The sequence below is a fragment of the Felis catus genome, chromosome X, assembly GCF_018350175.1.
Source record: "Felis catus isolate Fca126 chromosome X, F.catus_Fca126_mat1.0, whole genome shotgun sequence".
Lineage (NCBI taxonomy): Eukaryota > Metazoa > Chordata > Mammalia > Carnivora > Felidae > Felis > Felis catus.
In genome coordinates this window covers 90074989-90089070 of record NC_058386.1, presented here as the reverse complement: position 1 = coordinate 90089070, position 14082 = coordinate 90074989, and the positions used below count along the sequence as shown (strand labels likewise).

At 46.3% G+C, this 14082-nt stretch overlaps 1 protein-coding gene across 9 annotated transcripts in view; it reads left to right on the top strand.

Annotated features, from left to right (window-relative positions):
* CHRDL1 (chordin like 1) overlaps positions 1–13272 on the top strand; it is a 118203-nt gene extending 104931 nt beyond the window's left edge. For all 9 annotated transcript variants that reach the window (XM_023249485.2, XM_006943928.4, XM_045050476.1 and 6 more), the window contains 3 exons: positions 5175–5342; positions 7661–7750; positions 10934–13272. In XM_023249485.2, the coding sequence (XP_023105253.1) occupies positions 5175–5342; positions 7661–7750; positions 10934–11064 (389 nt within the window). In that variant the 3' untranslated portion in view covers positions 11065–13272. The remainder of the gene's footprint in view (positions 1–5174; positions 5343–7660; positions 7751–10933) is intronic.
* The last annotated feature ends 810 nt before the right edge of the window (positions 13273–14082 follow it).

Sequence of the window (14082 nt, the reverse complement as noted above, 5' to 3'; positions counted from 1 at the left end):
TCTGTAGTGTGGGGACTGACAGCATAGGGGATCGGTGATCAAGCATTCTAATCCTGGCTCTTCCGCTGGTTTCCTGTGTGACCTAGAAAAAGTCACTTCACCTCTCTGAGCTTCAGGTTCCTTCTCTGCAAAATGAGGGTTAGGGTAGAGGATTTCTTAGGGCCTTTCCTGCTCCAGCATTCTAGGAGTGAATGAGTCACTCCCATGCACATGAATTCATCGACTCATATGCCTACCTGCAAAGCATTTTTGTAAACACAGATGAAAACCCAAAAAACTTTAGAAGTAGGCAGAGAGCTCAAACATTTATTCCTTCAACTTAGGCAGTTAGTTCGTCATGATTTGCAGGCAAACATGAACTTAGCCCACGTATATTTTTTGAGCCATCTTCATGTAAGCCAGTGGTTCCCAAACTTGTCTGCACATTGGAACCCCCGGGAAAGCTTCTAAAAATACCTGTGTCCCATCCCCAGAGATTAGGATTTAATTGATTTCAGGTGTCGCCTGGGCGCCACAATTTTTAAAAGATCCCCAGGTGGTTTTAATGTGCAGACAAGCTTGAGAAGCACCTGCCATAGGCCCAGGGTGGTTTATGGCCTTCCTACTCTAAGTGTGGTTTGTGGACCAGAAGCACCTAGAAGCTAGTTAGAAGGGCAGACTCTCAGGTCCCCTCCCAGACCTACTGCATCAGAATCTGTATTTTAACAAGACCCCCCCAGTTGATCCCCATGCACGTTAAAGTATGAGAAGCATTTCTTTATGGCACAAACAAAATCTTCCTCCCAGAGTAAACAGCAGATAGGATTGGATAGGAAGGACAGGACCTATCTGATCTGGAGTAGGGAACTGGGGCATTAAAATTGGTGAGACAAATGTCACTGACTGGTGAATGGATAAAGAAGATGTGATATGTATATACAATGGAATACTACTCGGTGATCAAAAAGAATGAAATCTTGCCCTTTGCAACAACACAGGTGGAACTAGAGTATCCTGCTAAATGAAGTAAGTCAGAGAAAGATGAGTATTCTATGATTTCACCCATGTGGAATTTAAGAAAGAAAAGAGATGAATATAGGGGAAGGGAAGGAAAAAATAAGATAAAAACAGGGAGGCAAACCATAAGAGACTCTGAAATACAGAGAACAAACTGAGGGTTGCTAGAGGGGAGGTGGATGAGGGTGGGCTAGATGGGTGATGGGCATTGAGGAGGACACCTGTTGGGATGAGCACTGGGTGTTATATGTAAGTGATGAATCACTAAATTCTACTTCTGAAATCATTATTACACCATATATTAACTAAGATTTACGTAAAACTAAAAATGGTTTTAAAAATAGTAAAATAAATAAAATAAAATCTTTAAAAAAAATAATAAAATTGATGAGAAAATGCACTCATTAGAGATAGGGAGAGAGCACATTCTGAGCGTGATCCGGACAGGGGGGCCACCCAAGTCACAATAACCTGTTGTGACTTCCAAGTCTGTGATCTTGCCGGATCCTCAAACCTTTTAGTGTCACTTTGGAGTAATTCTACCAACACAATTTTATTTTCTGTTTTTTGGTTTTGGCCAAGGGTGGAACACCTACAGTCATATAAGTAATGTAACATGATATTTTCAGACAAAACTAATCATGATCTAAACTACCCCAGGGAAGGTAAATCCTCCCTGCTATATAATATTCCAATTTCAATCTCAGATCTTCAGACCAAATCTCATTTCATTGTAATGCTTAGTCGTTTAGAGATATAGGTGATTCAAATAAGTGAATGTAGAACAGGCATCGGCTTTTAAATAGTTGGCTTCTCATGTTGGTAGTATTTATTAAAACCTTTACGTTCCTACTCTTTGGCTAAGTAATTCACTCCTAGGAATCCTAAGAAAGTAATAAGAGGGATACACAGATACACAAATAAGGATTTTTTTCTTCAATGTTGTTTACAGCAGTAAAAAAAATCGGAAACAATTTGAAAATCTACCAATATGGGAATGGTTAAATAAGTTACGGTATAGCTGTACCATGGCTTATCAGATGGCCATTCAAAATCATTGTAGACTGAGGTCCCTGGGTGGCTCAGCTGGTTGAGCATTTGACTCTTAATTTTTTTTAATGTTTATTTTTGAGAGAATGAGAGAGAGCACGAACAAGCATGGGGGAGGTGCAGAGACAGAAGTGGGGACAGAGGATCCGAAGCAGGCTCTGCACTGACAACAGAGGGCCTGATGTGGGGCTCAAACCCATGAACCGTGAGATCATGACCTGAGCCGAAGTCAGACGCTTAACCAACTGAGCCACCCAGGCACCTGAGCATCCGATTCTTGACATCAGCTCAGGTCATGATCCAAGGGTCATGGGACCAAGCCCTGCGTTGCGCTCCATGCTGAGTGTGGAGCCTGCTTGAGATTCTCTATCCCTCTGCCCTTCTCCCCCACTCTCACATTCTCTCTCTCTCTCTCTCTCTCTCTCTCTAAAAAACTAATTAAAAAAAAAACATTGTAGACCAAGACTTAATGGCATGGAAAGATGTTTGTGACATATTTGTTAAGTACAAAGCTTTGCTCCAAAACAATATTTATATTGTGGTCCCACTTACTGTTAAAAAAAGAAAGCACTTGTAATACACTTAGATTAAGAATACGCCCAGGTGGCTCAGTCAGTTAAGCATCTGACTCTTTGGTTTCGGCTCAGGTCATGATCTCATGGTGCATGAGTTCGAGCCCCACATCAGGCTTTGTGCAACAGTGCGGAGCCTGCTCTGGATTCTCTCTCTCTCTCTCTGTCTCTCTGTCTCTCTGTCTCTCTGTCTCTCTCTCCCCCCCCCCTTTCTCTGCCCCTCCCTTACTTGTGCTCTCTGTCTCTCAAAATAAATTAATTTAAAAAAAGATAACACATGACAGAGAAAAAGGGACAAAGAGTGGAGAGGGAAGAAGATCGATGTAGAAAAGAACAGTAAATTCAGCTATTTGTGTTGAGAAGGGAAAAGAGATAAATCAAATTCACTGATGATCTAGCCAAAAGTTTCCTTAGAACACATGATCACAGCCTCCTCCAGTCACAAACTAGGGCCAAAATTAAGGATGTGAGTTTTACTTCCCTCTCTTGCCTTTGCTCTGGTAGAGGCTGGCCTGGCCTTGCTTATTAGTGGCCACCTACAAGATTGTGTAGGACTTTCACTTCCTGAAGGTTCTCCAACTCCACTCCCATCCCCACCACACCACCCCGGTATCTGGAATTCCTATAATTACACAGTCCTTTTGGCATACAGTGTAAAACACCCCTGTTAAGACTTAAAACTTATCTGGGCTAATACATCCTCATCAGTCATTACCACCTCCATAAGGAAATGCTTTGTTAATTTCTTAGTTGTGGAGAGCTCGGGATATGAGCATTCTCAAGGGAGGTGGGTATGGCCAGAAATGACTGTGAGCATAGCAGGCTTCCTTGGAAGGAAACGCAACTAGGTGAGCATGGAGTGATCAGAAAGCACCTTGATGTGGAGGGTGTGGAACGGGGAGGTTGTTGCCCACTGGGTAGCTTCAAAGACACACTTTGTTTACTCTTAATATTTTCAAGTGCCAGCCAGGGTTGAGTCACTGATGGGTTTTGTTGTTCATAGAGCCCTTCTGCTGAGTCCATTAAGCTCTCGGTGGGGGTGGTGGGGGGTGCAAGACAACTCTTCAGGACACTAGGAGAACTTTTAGTACATGACAGGTATTTACAGAGCCATCATGGATTTCGCATGGCAGTTAACAGCTGTAGCCAGTATTAAGCTGGTGCAAAACAAAAAAAAATTAACAACTGAACTCAACTGTCATTCTCAAGGTGATAAATACACAGAGGTCCCTGCGAACTCAGAGACCCACTTCTCTGACTGGCAAAGTGCTAGCACACGTCCCTTAATTACCTAACATATTACCACAAAGGACTGGCCCACCAAGCAATTAAATAACTAAAAAGGGCCAAAGGAGAAAGGAGGCTTGATCCTAGGATGATCTACAAATTGAGTAGTTCCACCTGGAGTCACCAAGAGATGACTTCGATTTTGTCCTTACACTGCCGAGATGGTGGTGGAGGGTGGGAATCAGGTCAGCACGAGATGGGCAATAGCAATTTGACTACAGCCTCTGGTCCCGATGCATCTGATTGGCTAACAATGAGTCTCCCTAATTAGAGTCACAGATCCAAAGAACCCAGCACTCAGTGGTTTCATCAGATAGTCTTACACATGACTTCTGCACATATTCAAAGTTTTCAGGGTGTCCGTGGCTTCTCTTTGTTCCTCCTCATGCGAGGGTACATTTTAAAGCCATAGTTGAAGAGGGTGCTGCTCATGAAGCCAGCAAAGAAACTTAACTCACAGATCACCAACTTGGAAAAACTTTTTTTTTTTTTCTTTTGGTAGGGGGCCGAGGGAAGAGAAGGGTGGAGTGGAATGGGAAGTTTGAAGGGGCTGGTATCTTTATGCCTGGAAGCTGAAATCCAGCAGTTTAGTTTATACTTTAAATGATCCATAGTTGAGGGATTTGACCAATTTTTTGTGTCTCCCAGCCGTTCATTTGGCATAGCATGCATATGACTAATCTGACATCTAGGTTTTGGCACGGGTGCTGATCCGGTATTATCGTTCCCCTCACAAACAAATCAAAGAGCATTCAGAAATGTCAAGCCAATTTGGATAGATCCTTTGGGCAACTATATGCACATAAATGAGGGTCATAAAATATTTTCTAAGTATACCAAAGTGATGTCAGGGAAGTTAAGCAAGACCCTCTGTCAGCCCATTCCCTGGGTCTCGGTTGGTAACACTGTGCTAAACAGACCATGATCCGGACCCAGCATGGAAAATCCTATCTACCCTGACGTGCCTAAGAGATTTGTACCTGGCCGCGTTCTTCCTCCTCACGAAGGTCTACTTCTCCTGTGGTGGTGGGTGGATCCAGTTTGGTTTGTGGGCCAGTGTTCTGCACATCTATGGATTCTGTCCTCGTGTAGACTTAAATCAAAGGTCATGTGGTCCTTTGTGATTTGGTGGCTGTTACAGCGCAGCTTAAACTGAGCCAAAGGAATAGGGGTGGAATTTCTAACTCTGTAAGAATGTTCTCGCTGATTGTCCACTTTCGATGAGCGCGAGACACTATGAACAATGAGATACCCGCTTCCCGATTCCAGAAGAACTTCCGGGCCAAAGCTTTGACAGTAAGGGCTACTTTTGTGGAGAAGAAACCATGCCTGTGTATGAATCTGTGTTCATGGAGGATGGGGAGACCACCAGAAAAATAGCCCTGGAGACCGAGAGACCACCTCAGGTGGAGGTGCACGTTTGGACCATCCGAAAGGGTGAGCAAGACAATATTAATTCCTTGTTATTTTTTTTGTAAGGGGCGGGGGACCAGGAAAGGAGGGGAAGACTCGCTTTAATTTTGCTTCAACCAGCTCCTCCGTTTGGGTCAGTTTTCCTGATCGCTCAGCAACTACCACATGACTGACACGGTGGTGATTGTGACCTTTGACCTTTAACCATGACCTGGTCCAAAAAGTCAGCGTTGGCCCTTGGGGCTTGTTGTCTTTCTTGTACCAACAAAGGCTGGAGGAGTGCTTTGCAACCCTGGCTGCACATCAGAATCACGTGGGAGAGGTTTTTGTGAATACCAAATGCCTGAGCCTCCCTCCAGGGCTGCTGATTGATCGGCCAGGGATGGGGCCTCGGCATACGTGTTTGTTTGTTTGTTTGTTTTAAACGTTTTTTATTTATTTTTGAGACAGGGAGAGACAGAGCATGAACAGGGGAGGGTCAGAGAGAGGGAGACACAGAATCTGAAACAGGCTCCAGGCTCTGAGCGGTCAGCACAGAGCCTGACGCGGGGCTTGAACTCATGAACCGAGAGATTATGCCCTGAGCCAAAGTCGGCCGCCCAACCGACTGAGCCACCCAGGCGCCCCACAAAAGTGTTTGTTTTTAAAGCTCCACAGGTGATTCTAATGCACAGCCACGACGGCAGCCTACCAAACTGTAGCCTACCCATTCTTTTCCCATCTGAACCTCAACAAACAGGAAAATCCATCCATTCAGTGCAAAGCTGCGTCTCTCAAATCGCGCTATGTCCTCTGGGGTGACACGCACTGAGAACCTCATCCCCGCCCTCAAGAAGCGTCTCGCCCAGAGGAACAATCCCTGTCATTCTGTCCATCCAGTTCTTTTTCTGATCACTCACCCCGACTGCCATAGCCAGCCGCATCGTGTTCATTGTGATCCTACAGCCCTTCAGACCATCCCACAGATAACAAGGCTAGTGTTGATCTAGGCTGGCCGCGTTTTCTAGGAATCCAAGTGAAGAGGTAAGATTTCAGCTGGGAAACAGCGCACATCCTTTTTCTCCTGGCTCCTGCGTAAGTAAGCCTCGAGAGTGCTCCAAGTTTACATACCATGTAAAGGAGCCGGTTTACAACACAGCTCCCTGGCCCCATCCAAGAGACGTGAATTCAGTAGACCTTAGGTAGCACCTCAACACATAACAAACGGCCAGGTGATTCTAATTCAGGCAGCACTCGGGCCATACTTTGAGAAACGATGGCTCGAGTATTTCTAGGGCTTCTTCCTCTCCCTTTTCACAACTTCTCTTGCCTGAAAGAATGAGTTCCTTCCCACCCCTTAAAAAATTATGCTAGAACACACATAGGTTTCTTGTCTGTGTTCGTTTTTGCTCTATACCTAGGAATGTCCATGTTCCATCTCTAACTCCCTAGCTCCTCTGTAACTGGTCACCTAGGACTAAGCCCTGTCCTTTTGGCTTCCCTAACAGTGGCCCCAATATTTGGTTGCCCCACATCGCTCACCCCCTAGAGGCACGTGGATATTTTTCCATGCTTGCTGGGGTAGCATCTGAAGGACTTCTTGTTCAGGGCTGGGCAGCCACGGTCTGTGCTTGTTGAGCAGAGGATAACCCAGGTTTCAATTACGTTGCCTTCTCTAGACCTCTTGAGGATTAAGTAGGCTGGTAACATGTTGCTCTTTAACTGCAAGGCCATTTGCAGTTTATGTGTTATTCTGATAAAAACTATTCAGGCAAAGTTGAGACTGTGTCCCCCCCCCCCACCTTTATTTTAACTTTCCCCATTTTCTGTAAGGGAAAGCCAAAGGAGCTGTGAAGATTTCCCAAAGGAAAATATGCTTTTCAGTGAGTTCAAGAACAGGGATGGCTTCTCCATTTACACAAACAACCTGTCTTCATTCCCACTGCTGGCTCTCACTGCTTGGCCAGAAGGGCAGCCCAGTGGTTTGGCAGGGACATAATCTACCTGGACGTGGGGCAAGGGCAGAATTTCTAATACTGCCTTTGGCTATAACAACTCCCACCAGCACCCATGCCCGATTCCATGTGGCTTTCCCTAGGAGGGGGTCCCATGGTCAGCAACACGATCTGCTATATCTCTATCCTCTGGAGAACCAAGGGGAGGCCAGTGAGCCAAAGAAACAGATGGAGTCAATTATAACCCTTGAGCCATCCAAGTTCCTGGTTAAGCACATTACACAGCCCAGCTCGATACTCCTAAGCCCCTGTAATGAGATGATATGCCCAGCCCAAGCAGAAAAAGGGGGTGGTGGTTCCAGATAGGGAGGGCCTGACCACCTGCCCCCACTTTTTACTTGGTTCCAGGCATCCTCCAGCACTTCCATATTGAGAAGATCTCCAAGAGGATGTTTGAGGAGCTCCATCACTTCAAGCTGGTGACCAGGACAACGCTGAGTAAGTGGTACCTGTCTTTCTTCGCTCCTCCCTGGAAAACGCCTCCAGTCTTCAACGTAGCATAGCCCCAAACAAGGTCCGCTTGTGTTCTTAGTGAACATTAGCAGTGCTCAATGTCAACCTTAGAGGCTGTTGTGTCTCTTCTCCGGGTGACTCGGCAGTGGGGGGGCAGGGGGTCCGAATGTGAACTGAAAAACTGGGACCCGATGAATACAAATCCAGATGTAGTCTCAGCATCAGCTACCTCGAGTCAAGGTTTCCTGAATATCTTTAATGAAAACTGCTAACCCCAGCGTGTCAAGAAGGTCAGAGAAAGCTCACAGGATTCCAGGGCTGGTACACTTGTGGAGACTTGACCTCTGGAAGGATGTGTCCTCCAGCGGTGGGGGTGGGAGATGGAAAAGGAAAGCGTCTCAATTCCTGTGTCCTACCAAGGTCTGTTTGACTCTTTGAAACTGCCCCCAGGGCGTCATGTTTCTTTAAAAGCACTCAAGGACTCAAGCACGTCGGCAGCTTTCCCTCTTTCTTTCTTTTTTTTTTTTTTAATTTTTTTTGAACGTTTATTCATTTTTGAGAGACACAGAGACAGCGTGTGAATGGGTGAAGGGCAGAGAGAGAGGGAGACACAGAATCCGAAGCAGGATCCAGGCTCCGAGCTGTCAGCACAGAGCCAGATGCGGGGCTTGAACCCACAAGCCCTGAGATCATGACCTGAGCCGAAGTCGGACGCTTAACCGACTGAGCCACCCAGGTGCCCCAGCTTTCCCTCTTTCTAATGCAGGATGGAGCCTAAGGACTAGATACTGCTAGGCGCTGGGAGGTGGCGAGCACTTCTGAAGGAATAAAAGGCCCAGAATTTGTATCCACCGGGTATTCTAATGGGCCAGACAGAACATGAAAATACCTTCACCGTGAATCAGCCTAGCTCTCAAGAGTTAACTATCTGAGTACTCAGGGGAATCTGCAAGGCCCAATGAGACAAGAGCCAGGTGGGCTTCGGGGAGGAGGTGTGTTTTGAAAGAGAAGGGTGTGTCTGTGCAACAGGTCAGGAAATCAATTCAGGGAGAGGGTGCTGCCTAAAAGGAGACTCTGCCAGGAACAAACAAGAAATGTGGGGGGTGGGCAGCCCTGGAAGAAGCCGGTGAGAAGTTCACATGGAAGTCCAGTCGCGTTGGTGGTTGCTGCAGATTTACAAACGGCCTACTGATAACAAAAATGGTGCTCTGCAAAGATGTCTCTTGGCTAGCAGATGGATTTATGGTGTACCTACTTTGATGAGGTCATATCCCAAAGAGCCCATTATGCCATGCTGAGAAGTTAGACTTGATTGCCAGGCCAGAGATCCCCAGGGGAGGACTTTAAGCAAGTGCACGGTGCGTGCACATACGTTTTTTAGAAAGAGGTGCCTGCTGTGTGGACTGGAAAGTGGACTGTCGGCGGTAAGTAGCTGATGGTAGTCTGAATTAAAATACTGTATTAAGTCGGTTGGACCAGGGAAGAGAGGTCACGGTGAGGGACACCTCTGAGTTTAAATCATCAAGATGGCTACAAAGAGAGAAATGAGTTTGGAATGACTCCAGGAGTAACAATTTTACAGACCGGGTGAATAGTGATAATTTGCCAAGGGGAGGCTCTGGAGAACAGGCAGGTACTGCCGGGGAGAAAAAAAAAATGTGTTTCATTTGAAACATGTTTACATTCAGATACATAAAGGCCATCTGAGCAGAGTTTCGCGGTGGGCAGCTGGAAATAGGGTTAACGAGGTTACTTGTGTATTCTGTAGGAGACTGATAGACCATAAACTGCCCGGTAGGAGAATTCATATGGAGGGGTTGGAAATGAAGGGGGCAGAGTCTAGGGTCTGGTATGAATGATGTGATTTTTTTAAATTACCGATGAATTTCAAAGAACATGTTTTTGTTTTTACTGTGAGAAAGGCCCTATGCTAGGCATAATGGGATTGAGGGTGTATAATGGAAGTAGATGGTGTGTGCCCCCAACTGTGCGCAGCTGAAGGAAGTGGGTAATGAGACGATCCTGCGGGGTCACCTGGGGACAAAGAACAACAAGCCTGGCCCTTTCTGTCATGTGGCTCTCAGATCCTGGCACACAGCAGGGCTTCAGTACAAGGTGGTTCCTTGCCCGACCCTTCTCTCCTTTCCCGCTGAGTTGGAGAGAACAGAGAAAAGTGAAGAACCCAAGAGACAAAGGAGCAGGGAAATGGAGTCCTTAATGAAGAGGGTCATGTTCTTCTGTGGCTAGGGAAAGAAAAGTGGTTCAAAATTGGCTCTGGATTGAGAGGAGCTCGCTGACCTTGGACTAGGGGTTCCCTAGGCTGTAACGCCATGAGAGCAGGGAGAAAAAGACCCAAAGTGGGTATCCAGGGTGGACGGTTTGTCACGAAGATTCTTTGCCATGGCAAGATGACGCTAAGGAGAAGGAAGATCTTGCCACTCAAGGACCAGGACAGTCAGAAAAGGGACGGTTGAAAAAAGAGGTGATCTAGAATGGTTTCCAGTGCTCAGCACGGGGAGTGCACTCAAGACTGTTCGTTCAGTTGGCATGATGGAATGGGGGAAGAGTTGAGCTGGTAAGGACATGCTGGCAGGGAGAGGAGAAAACAGAGAATGGGAGGGATCCTAAGAGGGGGGTGTTAAGACAGCATGTGAGCACAGGAGAAAACCGAGGTGGGCAGTTTTTTAACAAAGGGCAGGAATAGAAAAAAGAGCACTAAATAATCGAGTCACCTACACCAGTATCTTGCCCCTGAAAAGTAAGCGGGACCTCGGGAACGCACAGGTACTGTTTTCCAAAGTGCCTTATTTGACCTGGTCCCAAGGGAATCACCTAAAGAGCTAACAGCCCGATAGTGGAGCATTTTACAAATGCTAAATATACTGTAAAAATTCCAAAAATAATACTTAGGTTTGACTCTGGAGGCAATTACCTATTATTCTTGGGATTCTTACAAATACTGTGTGTTGAAATGAACATTCTGTGGCCCACTTTCCATATCTGTCCCCAGAAAAGTGTTTTGGGCGCTGTTTTGCTGAAACCCCCTGACATTTGGCTTCCAGCTCCTCCCGGCAAGTGAGTGGGTAAGGATCGGGTTAGGTTGGTCACACTCCTAATTGGCTCTGCTCTCCTCTTACCTCTCTGGGCTGCTTTGTGTTTGCTTTCTAGGCCAGTGGAAGATCTTCACCGAAGGAGAAGCTCAGATCAGCCAGATGTGTTCGAGTCGTGTGTGCAGAACTGAGCTTGAAGATTTGGTCAAGGTTTTGTACCTGGAAAGGTCTGAAAAGGGCCACTGTTAGACGAGACAGGCGGTATTGGATAGGATAGAGCAAGAAAAATCAAGCCGCAGCTGGACTGCAGGCTTATTTTGCTTAAGTCAACAGTGCCCTAAAACCCCAAACTCAAATGCAGTTTATTATTCACGCCATGCACAGCATAACTTGCTCCTTTATGTGTCAGTCCTTAAACATGTCCTCCAAAGAGACTGGGAGAGTCTTGAATTATTTGTGGGAGGAAGGGGGATAGAACACCACAGCACTGCTCTAAGTTTCTGGGAGAATCACATTTCTTTACAGGTTAAAGAGTAAACAAAACCCTAGGGTTTCTATCTAGAAAGTTATTCCAGTGAAAGAAACAGGAGAGAAATGCTTAGTAGGAGTTCTGTAGTACAGAGAAAATATTTGTATGAAATCATACTCTTTGAATTTTAGAATGTCTTGTGTTTTTTTAAAAAAAAATTAACACCCCATCCTCACACACACACGCGCACACACACACACACACACACACAGACTAAACTGCAGTCTTCATTCTGAGGCACAGCCAGCATAGATTCCCCCCTCCTTTCTCTTGCCTGGCTCCCAGGTAGCTTTGAAGTTGTGGGTACTCAGGAAGATAAGGAAGGAATTGTGAGCAAAAGGCTCAACCCTTAGGTCAGTGGTGTGGCTGCTAAAGTCACCGACTCTGATGGAAGGGTGAAGAACAAAAACACTATTTCACGGTCACATTCCCTTGGGAAGCGATAATTAACATTTCCCTGATGAGACCGCTTCGCTTTTCTCCCTGAACCTGTGGGGTCCCCGTCAAAAAGTGAGAACTGGGTAAAATCTTCAGAAACCGAATCCACGTAAAACAAAATAATTGTTGAAGTAAACGGTTGGTCAGCTAATTTCCCTGATGCCCTAGTTCGGTAGCCCAAAAATTGAAATTAAGTGATTAAATTCTAGAAGCTCCTTAAGAGGGCAGTTTTCTTCCTTCTCCAGTTACAGGAGCTGATTTTGACTTTGCAGAGGGGCCCGGTCCTCCCACATCTTCTGAATGTTGCCTCTTCAGTTAGGAGAATTACTGCTCCTTTGAGGAAATGGAAATTCTGATAAGGATCTTTGTTCTAAACCTTCCTACCACTCTCCTCTCATCCACCAAGCCCAGATCTGAATCGTGAATCCTAATCCAGGCTGCTCTGAAAACTGTCTCTTTGCAGCTCAATCCCAGAAGTAGAAGCTCTCCACTCTGAGGCCTGGCTTTAGAAATCATCTTTGTGACAAAACTCTGAACTCTGAATTCTCCACAAGGATCTCAAGCCTGCCTCCTAGATTTATCCCTTCTGAGGGGCATGAATGAACTCTAATGAAGACTCAGAAATATTAGGGGCCCGGAAATCCTGTATTTCCCACTCCGTGACCATAGGGGAGAGGAACACTGGTTTCCTTACAGCATTTGACAGCAATCGGGCCCAGTCTTTATGGCAACCTGGCGTAAAGGAGGCTGTTCTCCTAAATTAGGAGACACAGGAGCGCCTCGTGGCCAGGCCTTTATGGGATAAGCCTCTTACCAACCTTTCCTTCATATTCTCCGCGGGAGAGGGTGGTAGGACATCCAGGGGCTGAAAGGCCACAGAGCCTTATTGCGGAGGAGGGGGACGACGGCGTTCAGCAGCTGCTGCCTCCCTCCCAGAGGTGGCAGTATTTCCATAGTGTGGAAACAAGTAACTGAATCCCAAAGCAAGCGGTGGTTTCCCCTTCTGGGTGACTCACCCCAAAGCCTTCCCACCCAGGTGTTCTCTGAAAGCTCAACCATAAGGGAACACCCAGAGAGCTTCCCTAGATAGACTTCTGCCCCCGGGTGCTGGGACACACCTTTACAAAGTGCCGTGTGAAGCACGAGCTGGGGAGCTGTGCTCGGCCAACGTGGAAACCCAGCGTTCGGTGTCGTGTAGGCAGTGGGACGTGGGGAGATGAGGCCGAGCCACCTGTAGTTAGGAGAGGAATGGATGTGGTTCTTCTTGTATATTTATTTGTATCATAAACACTTGGAACAACAAAGACCATAAACACCACTTAGCAGTTGTAGGCATGTCATAGTTAACTCGTGTACACAAGTAAGAGTAACGTCACAGTATTAGCCCTTTACTCTTCTCACGGGACATGTACCTAAATAGGGTACTTATTTATGTAGTCGCTGTATTTCTGGATTTTTAAATTAATAAAAAGGTGAATTTTGAAACATCATCTGCAGGAATGCTGCGTGAGTGATTGACTCTCTGGTCGGTGCTGACCTGGGACTGGGTGGCAGGTGATGGTTGGGCCCGGCTGTCTCCCACTTGGCTGGACACCCCTCTCAGGCTGTGGCATCGTCGTTAAGAGTGGGGACTTTGCGGTTGGCCTATCCGTGTTTTTGATCCCAGCTCTGTGCTTAACAGCTGTGTCAGTGTCCCCATCTATAAAATGGGGATAATGGGGCGCCTGGGTGGCTCGGTCGGTTAAGCCTGCAACTTCAGCTCAGGTCACGATCTCATGGTTCGTGAGTTTGAGCTCCGCGTCGGGCTGTGTGCTGACAGCTCGGAGCCTGGAGCCTGCTTTAGATTCTGTGTCTCCGTCTCTCTCTCTGCCCCTCCCCTGCCCACGCTTATTCTTTCCCTCTGAAAAATAAAGAAACATTAAAAAATATGATTAAAATGGGGATAATTGTGGTACTATTGCCTTTTGCTTGCAGTTGTGCCGTGAGACTTAATTATCCAGCGCATGTCAAGTGATTACCAAACGTTCATTTATGACCATGGATATTCAAGAAGGGCACGACAGTGAAAATGGCCATTTATTTCTGGCTTCTACTTTAGGCCAAGACATTTAAGAGATTGGGGGAAAGAAGGCCATTGGCTTAGGTTTCAGGAAGGCCTCAATTTCGGTGTGCTGCTCGGTGGCACATTTTTATAGGAAGCAAGGTAAGAGTTTCATCGTATATGTTGATCCAAACTAAGTTCCCTCAGACCCCTAACACTGGTTAAATTTGTGCCATCACAGAGGTCATGAGAGCCGAAA